This window comes from Giraffa tippelskirchi, chromosome 3 (genome assembly GCF_054371585.1).
Source record: "Giraffa tippelskirchi isolate mGirTip1 chromosome 3, T2T-mGirTip1v1.2.pri, whole genome shotgun sequence".
In the NCBI taxonomy this organism is placed as follows: domain Eukaryota; kingdom Metazoa; phylum Chordata; class Mammalia; order Artiodactyla; family Giraffidae; genus Giraffa; species Giraffa tippelskirchi.
The window spans coordinates 87987292-88001394 of NC_137277.1; the positions used below are offsets into that span (position 1 = coordinate 87987292).

A 14103-nucleotide genomic window follows, 5' to 3' on the forward strand; every position below is an offset into this window, starting at 1 on the left:
TTGCTAGGAGTCGGACACGACTGAGCGACTTCCCTTTCACTTTTCACTTTCATGCATTGGAGAAGGAAATGGCAACCCACTCCAGTATTCTTGCCTGGAGAATCCCAGGGATGGGGGAGCCTGGTGGGCTGTCGTCTATGGGGTCGCACAGAGTAGGACATGACTGAAGCAACTTAGCAGCAGCAGCAGCAGCAACCACTGAACTGCCAGGTAATTCCCTATTCTTCTTAAACATTCTTAAACACTGTCAAAGCCTCAACCCTGGGCCTTTGACTCTTTAGTGAGGAGAAATAAAAATCACCCCTCATATTTGCATAGTGCTCCGATTTTCAAAATACTTTAGAGAGATAATTTAAATTGGATACCGAACTTCCCGGAAGGTGAACTGGGGAGGTATTGACACTTTATTGACATGGAAGGCCAGGGCTATGACTGACTTATCCCCAGACTGACTTCTGTCCCCAGGCCAACCTAGCAGAGTGACCTTGATGTAACTAGAGGCGATCAGGAAATGCAGGCTAGTGAATGAAAATGAAAGACAAAGGAGCTTTGGCACAGCGACTTTCCTTACAACATTCTTAGGACTGCAGAGTTCAGTGGTGGAAGTAGGACAGGAACAAACTCCTCTGGAGGGGGCTGGCTTGGGACATGTTCGCACAGGGGAGGGCTGACGGTTAACCACCAAACCGAGCCTTCATAAACTGACTCATTTTCTGACAAAGCTGACTATACAAATCTCCTTCCACATGTGGGACTCTCTCATGGAGAATTATTAGGCCACCAGACCTCTGGTGTTTTTGCACGATGGCCTACAGAATTGGCTATGGGATTAAAAACAAAAAGAAAGGAACCTCAAAGAAAAAGGAACTATACAAAATTAAAGTTACTTGGCGATCCCCCCCACAAAAGATGTTTCCCCACCCATCCTGCGTCTATCTAATGGTGCCTAGGGAGGAAGTAGAAAGAGCACTCTACCTGGGCTGGGGCTTGGAGCTGCTGACTGCCATGGATCTTGAGTGAGTTGTTACGTTTTGAGAGTCTTCACTTCCTTTTGTAAAATAAAAGGCTGGACTCTTCACACATCTCTAAGGACTCTTCCAGTCATGTGATTCTAGAGGGCACTGGGTATGGCAGAAAGGGTTTCTCTGTTCAAAACCTGCCCTTGCCACTTACCATTTGTCAAACTTGGACAAATTCTCTCTTTAAAAAGAAATAATGCTTATTTTTTTCTTCCTATCATTAAAGTATAATATATGTACTATAGAAAATGTAAAACATACAAGCAAGTATGTTAAGGAAGAAAATAAGTATCTCTCATAATTCTGTTACCCAGAGGTAATCAGCTGTCTTAGGGTGTTTCTTTCAGTGTTGTAAATTAGGGGTTGGCAAACTCTGACCAGGCCAAATCTTGTCCACTGCTATTTTTTTATGGTCTGTGACCAAAGAGTGGTTTTTACATTTTCAATTGGTTGAAAAATAATCAAAAGAGTAATACTATTTTGTGGCTAGTGAAAATTATATGAAATTCAAATATAGGTGTCCATAAGAAAAATTTTATTGGAATACAGTAATGCTGGTTAGCTTATGTACTGTCTTTTACTCAGCAACAGAAGATCTTGTGCCCTGCCAAATTTAAAATATCTGGTTCATCATAGAAAATAGTTGCTAACCTTTGATATAGATAAAGTAAATATAAATATGTGGGTTTATGTATTACATTATGTATCTTATATTCTACTTTTTTCTCTTAACACTTGAATACAAACACTTACTGGTCACTGTAAATATTCTTTGTAAACATGACTTAATAGCTTCCTAATATTACATCATCATTTAAGATGTTGTTGGATATTTGGTTTATTAAAACTTTTCACTTATAATTTTCAGAAACATCCTTAGGCATAAATATTTGACCATGTCTCTTATTATTTCCTAAAATTAGATTCCTAGAAGGGAGATGACTAGCATAAATTATATGGATAGTTATAGATACTCTAAAGAAATGTGGTATCAATTTATACATCCATTATTCTCAGTGAGTGAGTTGCTCATCTCTTAGTACCCTCTGAGTAACCATTATTAAAGGAGAGAGAGGGGAGATAAAAGGAGAGGAGGAAGGGGAGACAAAGAGAAAGGGGGAGGTTAACATTGAGATTAGGTCCAGGTCTATGAGCATAGTTCCTCTTCAATGATATGCTGGTAAGAGCTCTAGGAACTAAAAGGTTTGCTTTGAGGGTCAAAAAAGATGTGAAAGCATTTTGTAAACTGTTAAAGAAGGATCACTGTCTCAGTAATTATTATCATGAAAGCTACCTATATGAAACAGCCAGTAGTTCACCACAAGGATGCAAAAGCCACTCACCATAACTGTCCTTTTTATGAGAGAATTGGGCCTTAACTTTACAAAGAATATTTCATTCCTGTGTTACATTCTTAAAATTAGATCCATGTGTTTCTTTTAATTAGTATTTGATACAGTATTAATATTCTTATTTATCTTCTGCATGCCATATGGATTAAATTCTCATTACCTTTGATCTTAATACTTTTAAAATATGTAAATCAGCAGACACACTCTTTAAAGCAGTGTTTGCATCCCTGTCTATTATTGCCTTGGGCAAAAGGAAAATATCTGCATTGCAAAAAATCCCCAAACTGTGTTGAAATCTTGAAAACTATATATTACACGGGTCAATCTCAATAGATTAAATAATGGCCAACTGAAAATGAAGCCAATTAGAATTAAATATTGCTTAAACCTGATGAAGGTTAATGAGAGCCCACCATGCATGCACATCATCAAGATGGTCACATTTCAGGGTGAAACTGGTTAAGCGTTTGTAATTTACTTAACTTCAATAAACAGAACACAATAAAGATTTTCTGATTAACAAAGATAAGCATGCTATATTAAGTGCTTCAGTGTTCTGGGTGAAATTCTTCGTTTGTTTTGAGCTGTGGCAAGTCACTTTACTTTCTTGGTCCTTAGTTTCCTTCACCATAAAATGGGGGTGATTAGGCTGCTGAATTCTAAGGCATATTCCAGCTCTAAGCACTAATTGGAAGTAATAACAGGGCTGTTATGTAACATATTTTAAAGGAACTTTAAACTTAACTGGGACTGTAGTTACTAATTAATTTAAGAACTGGAGAAGAAAAAGTGCACCTATGGTTGACTGATGGAAATTATCCTAAACAAGACCATTTATATATCCTTTTTAAGACCATCCAGTCTTTTAGAAAGCTTTTTATTAAAAAATGTATTGTGAAATATATATTGGCACTATCTTTTCACCTCTTAACTTGAAATATTTTTCTGGCTAATGCTGGGATAGTTTTTCCTTCCCCTTCAAGCTTGTTCAATTAATAGTATAAAATATTTTTAGGGAAACTTTGTGTCAATCAAAGATCCATAATCTGCATGCCACTAAATGCCACAAATTATTCTTCTTATTTTATAAGGTTAATTTCTTTTTGTCAGCTGTTCATTTTACTTTGGAAAATAAAGTTTCCCAGGCTCATAATGGAGTTGAGAGCCCTCTTTAGTTTGTAGGAGGACTAGAGTTCTTAGGTCCAGATGCAGTTCTTTCTGGAATTGTGCAATCATGTGTTCATTGTGAATTAATTACCAAAATAGCCACTCTCTAATTTCTTGGACTTTGACTGACAAACATCCTATATCCTACTAGTTATTATATAACACAGTTTGATTCTCAATTCAGTAAAACTTTGCTACTACAACAGTCTACATACATATCTCCTAGAAGAAGTAGAATCTCTAGAATAACAAATATCTTCTATAGAGAGGGGGTTTTGCTTTAGAATTTACAATCTTTTAGAATTTACAATTTACAGTACACACACACACACACACACACACATCTTTTGTTTGAGCCCTATTCCTGACTAGTGACACACTGAGACCAACTTCAAGGTATAGCTGAATATCAAGTGTGGAAGATTGGAGTTTACATGACAAATTACTGAAGGGATGAGGAATACCTAGAGGAAAACCAGTCATGACATAGATTAGTTCTCATAACAGACTGACCTGGAAAAATGAGAACAAGCATAGATTCACAATTTTGTGAATTTGTTTCCCCATGTTACACTGTGAATTACACTGCGAATTTGTTTCCCAAATTTAGCCAAATACGCCTCGGATACTTATGCTTGTCAAAATCTGCCATGTTGCATCAGGGGGTGTCTTATGTAAGTGGATGCCAACCTTGACCATGAGGCAGGGCCATTGCTGGGTGGAGAAAATGCCAACCGTTGACAGCCTCCTCCACTCTTCTACCGCCTGACCACCAAGTTTCATTTGTGCATTAAAGACAAACCATTGTTTCAGACTTATTTCTCTAGTTTCATTTTATCATAACCGTAACAGCTGCCATTGAGACTCATTTCCTTAAAAAGTTATTGGAAAGGCATCACTTTTCTACAATGTGTTGAGGAAGAACACAAGCCAGAATCTCTCTTCAGTAGTTTCTACCATGAATCAATCACCAGGCCCTTTTAGCTTCCCTATGGGAATCATTCTCTCTATCATCACTTCGGAAGATGGCACTCTACAGCTCAGCACACAAGGCCCTTCCTGATCTGACACCTATTTACCTCTACAGCTCATTTCCTACTGCTCCTCAGAGCTTGGCCTATGCTCCAGCACAAGACACTCCATCTGTTAGCCCTGAAGAATCATCTCAGGTTGATCTTCTCCTGGAACCTTTCCTGATTCCTAAATGCAAGTTGAATGCCCTAACTCTGGGTTCCCATTTCAACCTGTACAGAACAACATAATAACAGTTATCCCACCTGACAGGTATAGAATCATATTCATCCTTCTCTTTCTGTGGCTTATATCAAAGTAAATAATAAGTGAGTGTTTATTTAAGAAATTAACAAATCTTTTAGTTGCTCTTGCTTAAAAACATCCACCAACATCTCCAATTCCTTTAGAAATTACTCACTGCTAATGAAAGCCAGCTAGTCTGATAAAGGTAAGTGTTAACTATCTTGATAAATACAAGGTTATGTGAACAGCAGGCTTTTAGAAGGTAATCCTAAATCAGCAAGGGAGATGTTATTGGTGAGTCTTTCAGGATGAACAGATAGACTCATTTATTGCACAAAGATGAAGTCCCAACTGTGTTCCAAATACCACGTTAGGGAACAATAGAAAAAGCTTACGGAGAAGGCTGTGAGAACTTCAAATTCCTGCCTATCATTCACAGATGGGTTGCTGGGGTGCTGATAATTTGTAAAATAAATGTTTATACAGATATCTGTGCAATAACTGAGAAACTGTCTGGGGTGCTGCAAAACTACAAAGAAAAAATTGCAAATAAAGAATCTAAAAACTAGCCCAGAATAAAACACAAATGGTTATTTCTTCAAGGACCAATAATCAGAACGGCCATTTGCTAAACAGAATCAGCCCTGCCGATCATGAAAGAATGATTAAGGAAAACCACCAAAAAGCAGGATTAGGTATCTGCTACACTAGAAGTTTGTGTCCCCCAACCCTGATTCACCTGATTCATACACTGAAATCCTAATCCCTAGCGTGGTAGTATTTGGAGGTGGGGACTTTGGGAGGTGCTTAGGAGCCTTCAATGGGGCTTGTGCCCTTATTAGACCCAGGAGAGGTCCCTTACCACTTCTGCCACAGGAGGACACCCAAAAGACCCCTGTCTATGAACCAGGAAGCAGGCCCTCACCAGGCACTGAATCTGCTGGCACCTTGATCATGGACTTCTCAGCCTCCAAAACTGTAAGAAAGAAATGTCTTCTGTTTAATCCACCCAGCCGGTGGTATTTTTGTTATAGCAGCTGGAACAGATGGAGGCAGTGTGTAATGACACCAAGTGGAGTAATGTATTTGCTGTGGAAGATGATAGAGCGGTCCAGAGCCCAGGTTTTTCAGTGAGAAAAACCCATGTGGAATCTTGGCTCCTGGCTGTGGAGTGTGGGCAAGGCACCTAACCTTTTGGAACAGCAGTTTCCTTATCTGTGATATGGAGATATTTTGCTACTTTGTTCACAAAGATCCAATTTAAAAAAGATGAATTTTATCTAGAGTAACCCAAGGCTACCAAGCATAAAAGAAAGAGCTAAATAAAAAGGAAGACAGAAAACTAACTCAACTCCAACCCTTTAAACCAATTTTTTACATGCAATTTCTTTCCTTCAAACACCATTTTCATGCTCCTGTTACAGCAGCTGGAAGAAGTTGGTTTTCACTCCAAACTGGAAAACTCTTTTTCTTCAGCCAAGAACTTGTGTATGAGATCTAAATTTGATTTCACAATGTTTGAAACAATAGTTCTGGCAGCTCAGTGCGTTAACCTTGGCTCTTCCCCCTGGATCATACTCGGGTCTGAGTCTCCTTAATCCTCTTCCAAATTAGTTAAATTAGGTTTGGGTGGATGAAGTATTTACCAAATACTCTCATCTTCAAATAATCCACGTCACCTTATAATGAAAACATTGTTAAAAGAGCTAGATCCTGCAGGAAAAAAAAAATTAGCAAAATAACCTGAATTCTAGAATTTAGGGATTAAAAGAGCAAAATATTTTCCATGACTTTCAGTTTTCTATCACTCACAATTCAAAACTTGAAGTTTGAGAAAATAACCAAGTTTGGTTTTATAGAGTCTCTCTCTTTCAAGGTCCTAGGAAGGAAATGTTTATAGGTTAACACACAATTCAAGTGCAGCTTCATAACTTCCAGTGAAGTATCCTTCAGAGGCTGTTGGTGATGAAACGTGTATCTTCTTATACAACCATTTTTACCTAAGACATCAACCACATTAGTAAAGAGAAGAACATATTACTTGAATATTACTGGGAGTTGCATTTTTTTGTGGGGAATGTAAAAGTGAGACACTGACTTTAGCTAACTTTTGGAAAGTTGGGTGAACAGCCATCAGAGAAAGCTAAATACAGACAAAAGGAAACAAAACTGGCACACTGATATTCCTTGGAATAATATTCAGGTCCCAGCTAATGGGAAAGTATAGGTATGATGATTAACAACAAAAAAAGTGACTTTCACAATTTTATGAATCACTAGTATTTTAAGCCTTTTTTTCCCTCTCCTCCAACCTCCCTCACCACCAGGATTGAAAGAGAAAATGACAGGCTGGATGTCTAAAAATATCTGTGGATATTAAATACCAACTTATCTAATAGGACACACATGCCACTGACTTCATTTTTGTAGGCCTTGTCCCTGGCAATCCAACTTTTCAAAGAAACAGTTGGCTTCGTCGGCTCCAGTATCATGACCAGATTCCTACTATAGTAACTGCATTCTGGAATCAAAATATCCAAGTATTTTGGCCCATGGAATTTTCACAGCCTCCATTTATGCCTTAACCTTAATATTCCAAGATCCAACTGAAACCCACTGTTGAGAGTCACTGAAATCTCACTGAGAAGTAAAGGTATCTTAGGGATGAAAGCCTGTACCTTTGCAAATGTGGGGAGGCAGATCACATAATCAAACCTGGGAGCTGGATGTTTCAAAGAGCTATGGTTCTCATCTCTTTATTGAGCACAAAAAGATCCAAACAAAGTCACACAACAGCTAAACCAATGCCATCTGTGTGGAAATCATATTTTAAACACAAACAAAATCAAACGCTCCATATGCCACCACTCCTGAACATTTGCTAGAATGTTTCTGAGTATTTATTGTTAGAGTGTCAGTGTGGTCAAGTGAAGAAAGCAAAAAAAAAAAACACAAAAAAAACCCAACAGGAAGTCCCCTGAACTCCTCCAGGGCCTTCTTCCACACTCTGCCCATTATCACCATGGATGTCATGTGTCCTGTTTGGGGATGCTGTACTCTTTCTGCCTCTGGCTGGGTCCCTTCTTTAGAAGAAGGGACATGTAAAATTATGAGACTTTAGGAATTTTGCAAAACAGGTTTTCAGCCTCTGCCATGTCCTGACACATACAGAAAAAGAATACTATTTGTGTTGTGCAAAAAGAGGCACTCCATTTACCTGGTTGGGCCCTACTGCTTCAATATCTTGGCACAAACATAACTCCCCTGCAACACACCAGTATACAGTGTACTGCAGCACATCAGTTGAAGACCTATTTCAAAGTGCATTTGTTTTTAGGTGATGCTAATACTGTCATTTCTTTAAAAAGTTCCTAAATGGAATATGAAATCGGTATTTGGAAGCACATAAAAACGCGCATGACTCTTCATCATTCCATTCCTAAATCTCATTGAGCTTTTCACAGTTTAGATCTGTGTTAACACTACTTAAGACCCTAATTTCCAAACACTTGTAATTATTTCTGTTCCCCATAAGAAGCAGTAAAATATGTGGCTTTCTTCACAGTGACATTCACTTTGTGACTCTGGCTCTGTGTTGTTCTTTTCCACTGGACTTTCTGCCTGGAGGCATCTCAGCATCCACTCAGCAAGTCACGTTGTTCCTTTCCAACTTCAGCCAAAGGCCCCAAACAAAACATCTTATGCTGATCAGAAGTGAAGCTCAGTGATTTATTCTTCACTGCTCTGATTGGATCTGTATCCTGTTAACTTTCTTAAACCTTTCATTACATGACTTTATATGAACAAAGCAATGTCACACATTCAGGTCCAAAGAGTTTCAAACATTTCTATAAGTCCTTTTCTTTTAATCTCCCACAATCTTCACTAGTATCACCTAAAATTCATTGGTAGGGGAGAAATTTAACATTTTCAGTTGAGAAACTTAGAGAAATTTACAAAGATCTTATTGAAATTCTTATTAATTTCATTAATACTCATCTAGTTTTGATTTTGGCATCAGAATGACAGTTTCAGTAGAAATATAATTATTATTGTTGTTGTTCAGTTGCTAAGTCGTGTCCAACTCTGTGACCCCATGAACTGTAGCCCACCATCCTCTATCCTCCACTACCTCCCGGTGTTTGCTCACATTCATGTCCATTGAGTCAGTGATGCTATCTAACCATCTTGTATGCTATCTAACCATATAAATATATAATAGTAATATAATAATAAGCTTATAACTAAACATCAGGTTAATAACTGAAATCATTCCCTCTTCGTCCTGCATTGCAACATTTTATTTTTGCTCTTAGAAACAGTCTCTGGAAAGACAACATTCTCTTCATGACAATGAATGCAGTTCAAATTTTTGTTTTAACTGAAGGTTGCTTGCAAAAATTCTATAATCTGTTTCCTACAGCCCACTGGGTTGAGTTCTCATTTAAAATATGACAATATTAACGGTTAGATGGCTGACGAATATCTGTGCTAAAGTTCTAAGGCTCTAAGTGTGTGACTCAGGCAGAGAAGGCTGAATTTCTTCATCAGGTCACTGCCCTCCTCTCAAACCTGGACTCAATCATGCTGAGATGTGAGGACCGCGTGCACTCTACTAATCTTCCTGACTTCTAGGAGGTACCAGTAAGACAGCAGGACACTAATCAGAAACATCTGAGCTTCAGAATTATACAGAGAGGATTTACGTACTGAGAATCAAACCCTTTTCAAAATGCCAAACCCATTCACACCTGGTGTATAATTTTTTAAAAGTTGAGCTTTCTTTTGCTGGCATGATCTGATAACACCATAGATTCCCATACTTTGAATAAGTTTGGTGCAGATAACGTTAATGTTATGGAAAAAAATTAAGATTTTTCTCACCAGCCACTCATAGCTTTCTCCATAAGATGAGTAATAATATTTAGTTTCTGGGGTAAGCAGAACTTAGAAAAATTCAAATGAATGAATTATAGCCATAATGCATATTCAAAATGAGCCTAAAATGTAAGCTTTATTTTCTTTAGTTGTCTATACAATTTCTATGGTAAAAATTCTCAAGTATTACAGTCAGTAAAATAATAATACCATAGCCATTTTCTAAAGCTCATTTTTTTCTTAGATACCATGTTATGCATGTAAACTGAATTTTCTATTCAAAGTCCTTCTAACTCAGCAGCATTACTTCATCCTTCCCTTTGTAGCATAAACAGTGAAGAACAAGTTTCTTAACCTATTTTAGATACTTTCTAACATTAAGTGATTTAAGCATATTCTGTTGGGAATTTCTGAGAAAATAATGCAACCTGCAGAAGTTTCTATTTCAACATATTTTCATCATTAAAATCCAAGAATATTTTAATGTGCTATAAACTGCTGATATGAAGTCCAATATTTCAAGTTGTCTTCACTGATTGCTCTAGTCAAATTCTTTTGCAACAAAGGTTAAGGGATTTTTCAGGTTTGTTATGGGAAAAGTGTTTGAGCAGAGGAGGAGAAAAGACTTTAAAGTAAGATACACCCTCCTTTCAGCAGGGCCTGAGATCATCTCTCCAGACTATGCAAATTTATCTAAAATGATTATGCTTGTCAATCAGATGACCCAGTTTAGTTTTTCTCTCAGTCAAAGCACTGCATAAGTTAAAAAAAGCCACCCAGCAACCTGATTTGGTCTACCTTGCTCCCTACAGATTTTTCCAAGGCTCACTACTAATCTCTTTCTCCAGCCTTGTTTGGAGACCACATTCATTTTCATAGCTGATTTGTACAAGAAAGAAAAGATAAGAAAAGAAAGACAGACAAACAGAAAGAAATCTCATCCCTAAAGTCTCCCACTGTTCTTGACAGATGGCTGTGTCCTGTCTCCTAAGCTCTAGTCCATGGTTACCAATGTTGACCAGAAATATTTACAACATGAGACTAAAATGCAAGAAGCTCTTTGAGACAAAACTCATTTTCCCCCAAAGTGTCTACCCATCTGAATTAACTTATCATTTAATAAACACTTATACAGCACCTACTGTGTGCTAGATACCATGTCAAGCACTTTCTTGTTTCTCATCTATCAAAATTCTCAGAGTGACCAAGAATTAACATCATTGGGTTCTTTCTTATACTTCAATACAACTAGCCACAGAATAGTATAAATTGCTTCCAATGCGCTTATCCGATTATGTACAGAGAATAAGTTTATGGCGCAGGTGTTTCTGAGTCAAATGATATATTGGCAGATTTGTCCTCAAAGAGGGTGTTGCCCTGACACAAACAATACTATGAGTGCCCTTGTTTCCTTGTTTTCCTGACAGCCCAGGTATTATCTTTTTTTTAAATCATAGCTTGAGGCTCCCCTGGTGCCTCAGAGGTAAAGAATCTGCCTGCAATGTGGGGACCTGGGTTCAATCCCTGGGTCAAGAAGATCTGATGGAGAAGGGAAGGGCAACCCATTTCAGTATTCTTGCCTGGAGAATTGCATGGACAGAGGAGCCTGGCAGGCTACAGTCCATGGGGTTGTAGAAGTCAGATACAGATGAGTGACTAACACTTTTATTTTCACTTGTAAAGCAAAAAAGAAATTTTCATTTTTTTGTATTAAATTTGAAGTTGAACATTTGCATAGAGTCCTAGATCATCTGTAGTTTTTTTCCCTTTTATGAACTTCCCTTTAAAGCTCTTGATCAATTCTTTCTAAAGGGGTGTTTGTTTTTTCCTTCAGTTTGAGGTGCTGATGGGCAGTTTGAGGGTATAAATCCTATTATTAATACTAGGATAGAGGCTCTGGTCATTTCAGTGGATATTAAAGGAAAAGGAGACCTACAGAATTAAAATACTCAAGAAAAACTGCAGCAGAACCTTGGCTAATGTGATAATGAAATCAATTCTCCCATGCTATCATAAATGCTTTGTAATATAATTTTAATAGTTATATATTATTCCATAATATATGGGTTTCACTAGTGCCTGCAGTGCAGGAGACCTGAGTTTGATTCCTGGGTTGGGAAGATCCCTTGGAGAAGGGAATGGCTACCCACTCCAGTATTCTTGTCTGGAGAATTCTATGGACAGAAGAGCCTGGTGGGCTATAGTCCATGGGGTATAGTGGTATCAAATTTATTTAATTGTTCTCATAACTTTTTCTAGACTTTAAAAAGGCAAATTATGAGTAAATTATTGGGATAAAGGATCTGACCATTTTTAGAAGTCCCTCAATATACAGTGAAAAATATTTCTGCATAAAAATTGTTCCTTTATACTTCTACCAGCATTCTAAAAGTGTGTCTTTTCCATTGCTCTCATTTCTAGATTCTACCATAATAAGTTGCTTCACTTTGTTTGAACAAACTGTTTCCACAAAACACACTTGAATATGTCTTAGAATTTTATTTGTTGTTATTGTTCAGTCTCTAAGTTGTGTCCAGCTCTTTACGACCCCATGGACGGCACCACACCAGGCTCCCCTGTCCTTCACTATCTCCCAGAGTTTGCTCAGATTCATGTCTATTGTGTTGGTTATGCTATCAAACCATCTTATCCTCTTCCACCCTCTTCTCCATTTGCCTTCAATCTTTCCCAGCATCAGAGTCTTTTTCAATGAGTTGGCTCTTTGCATCAAGTGGCCAAAGTATTGGAGCTTCAGCTTCAGCATCAGCCCTTCCAATGAATATTCAGGGTTGATTTCCTTAAGGATTGACTGCTTTGATCTTCTTGCAGTTCAAGGGACTCTCAAGAGTCTTCTCCTACACCACAGTTCAAAAGCATCAATTCTTTGGCACTCAGCCTTCTAAAGGTCCAACTCTCACATACATACATGACTAATGGAAAAACTATAGCTTTGACTAGATAGACCTTTGTTGGCAAAGTGGTATCTCTGCTTTTTAATATGCTGTATAGATTTGTTATAGCTTTCCTTCCAAGGAGCAAGCTGAACTTTATAACCGTCTCTTATAAGTGGCCTCTTTCCTGCAGGCCTTGGTATTCCATGAAGAGAGATTCAAGGCTAAATCTGATCATTAAGGAGAGACTATTTGATTCATCTGACTTGAAAATTCCCCAGTTGAGAAACCAGCATGAAACTATGTCCTTAGCATATGTGCCTCAGATGATTAAATTCTATCTCGGGTAGGCACTACTTGTTGTCTACTGAACATTCATTCTTGCTTGCTTCTTTCCCAGTAAAATGCTTTTTCTTAGGGACAATAAGCTGATTAACTCAAATTTGTTTTATGTTCTCCTGCAGATAAAGGAAGGCCCTGAGAAGTAAACAAAAGGCATTTCATAGGGCCTCCAGGAAAATCCTTTTTGTCCTGTCACAAAGAAAGCAGCCATCATGGCTGTAGCTCCAGCAGCCATCTTGAGATCATAAAAAAAAAAAGCCAAGAGAATTGCAGAGGCATGGCCTTGCCTGACATTCTTGATCTCTTCAGTCAATATAAAAAACTGCCTACCCCCGGAGTTCTGGTGACATGAAGAAAATGAACACTTATCTGTTGAAGTCACTGTATTCCAGTCTGTTTATTTAAATAGAGAACAATTCCTAACTAAGGCACTGTTTTAAAAAACATATTCCAGAGAAGTGTTTTCATCTTTCATCTGTCAAAAAGAGTGTGAACTATTTATTAGGAACTGAAGTTATATTGGGTTTCTGACCCAGAAACTGACCTGTATGGAGTACTTTGGCTTCCCAGTGGCTTGGCCAATAAGGAGTCTTAACAGGACATCAGAAGGAAAGAAGTGAGCAAAGAGAGATAAAATACTTTCTCTTATTCCACAGCTCCCTTCCTGTCAGGTTGTCATGTGTTGACTATATTCTTTTTTTTTATTTTTAATTGAAGGATAATTACAATATTGTGTTGGTTTCTGCCATACATCGACATAGATCAGTCTTAGGTGTATATATATATATATATGTATATATATATGTCCCCTCCCTCTTGAGCCTTCCTCCCACCTCCCACCCCATCCGACCCCTCTAGGTTGTCACAGAGCCCCAGTTTGAGTTCTCTGAGTCATACAGCAAATTCCAAATGGCTATGGCCTTCCCAGGTGGCACAAGTGGTAAAGAACCACCTGACAATGCAAGAGACTTAAGAGATGTGGGTTCAACCCCTGAGTTGGGAAGATCTCCTGGAGAAGGGAATAGCAACCCATTCCAGTATTCTTGCCTGGAGAATCCCATGGACAGAGGAGCCTGGTGAGCTATAGTCCATAGAACCACAAAGAGTTGGACATGACTAAGGCAACTTAGCGTGCATCTATTTTACATGTTAGTGTATGTTTCCATGCTACTGTCCACTAGTCCTACCCTCTTCTTC

The 14103-nt window shown here is 38.1% G+C and overlaps 1 protein-coding gene across 20 annotated transcripts in view; it reads right to left on the reverse strand.

Moving 5' to 3' along the window:
* The window catches only part of MYO3B (myosin IIIB), a 442575-nt gene that overhangs the window by 105841 nt on the left and 322631 nt on the right, over positions 1 to 14103 (reverse strand). The window contains exon 27 of one of the 20 annotated variants that reach the window (XM_081577883.1): positions 6148 to 6474. The exons of the other annotated variants lie outside the window; for them this stretch is intronic. Within the exon in view, the coding sequence (XP_081434009.1) occupies positions 6410 to 6474 (65 nt within the window). The 3' untranslated portion in view covers positions 6148 to 6409. Of the gene's footprint in view, positions 1 to 6147; positions 6475 to 14103 lie in introns of those variants that run through there. 20 annotated transcript variants of the gene reach the window in all.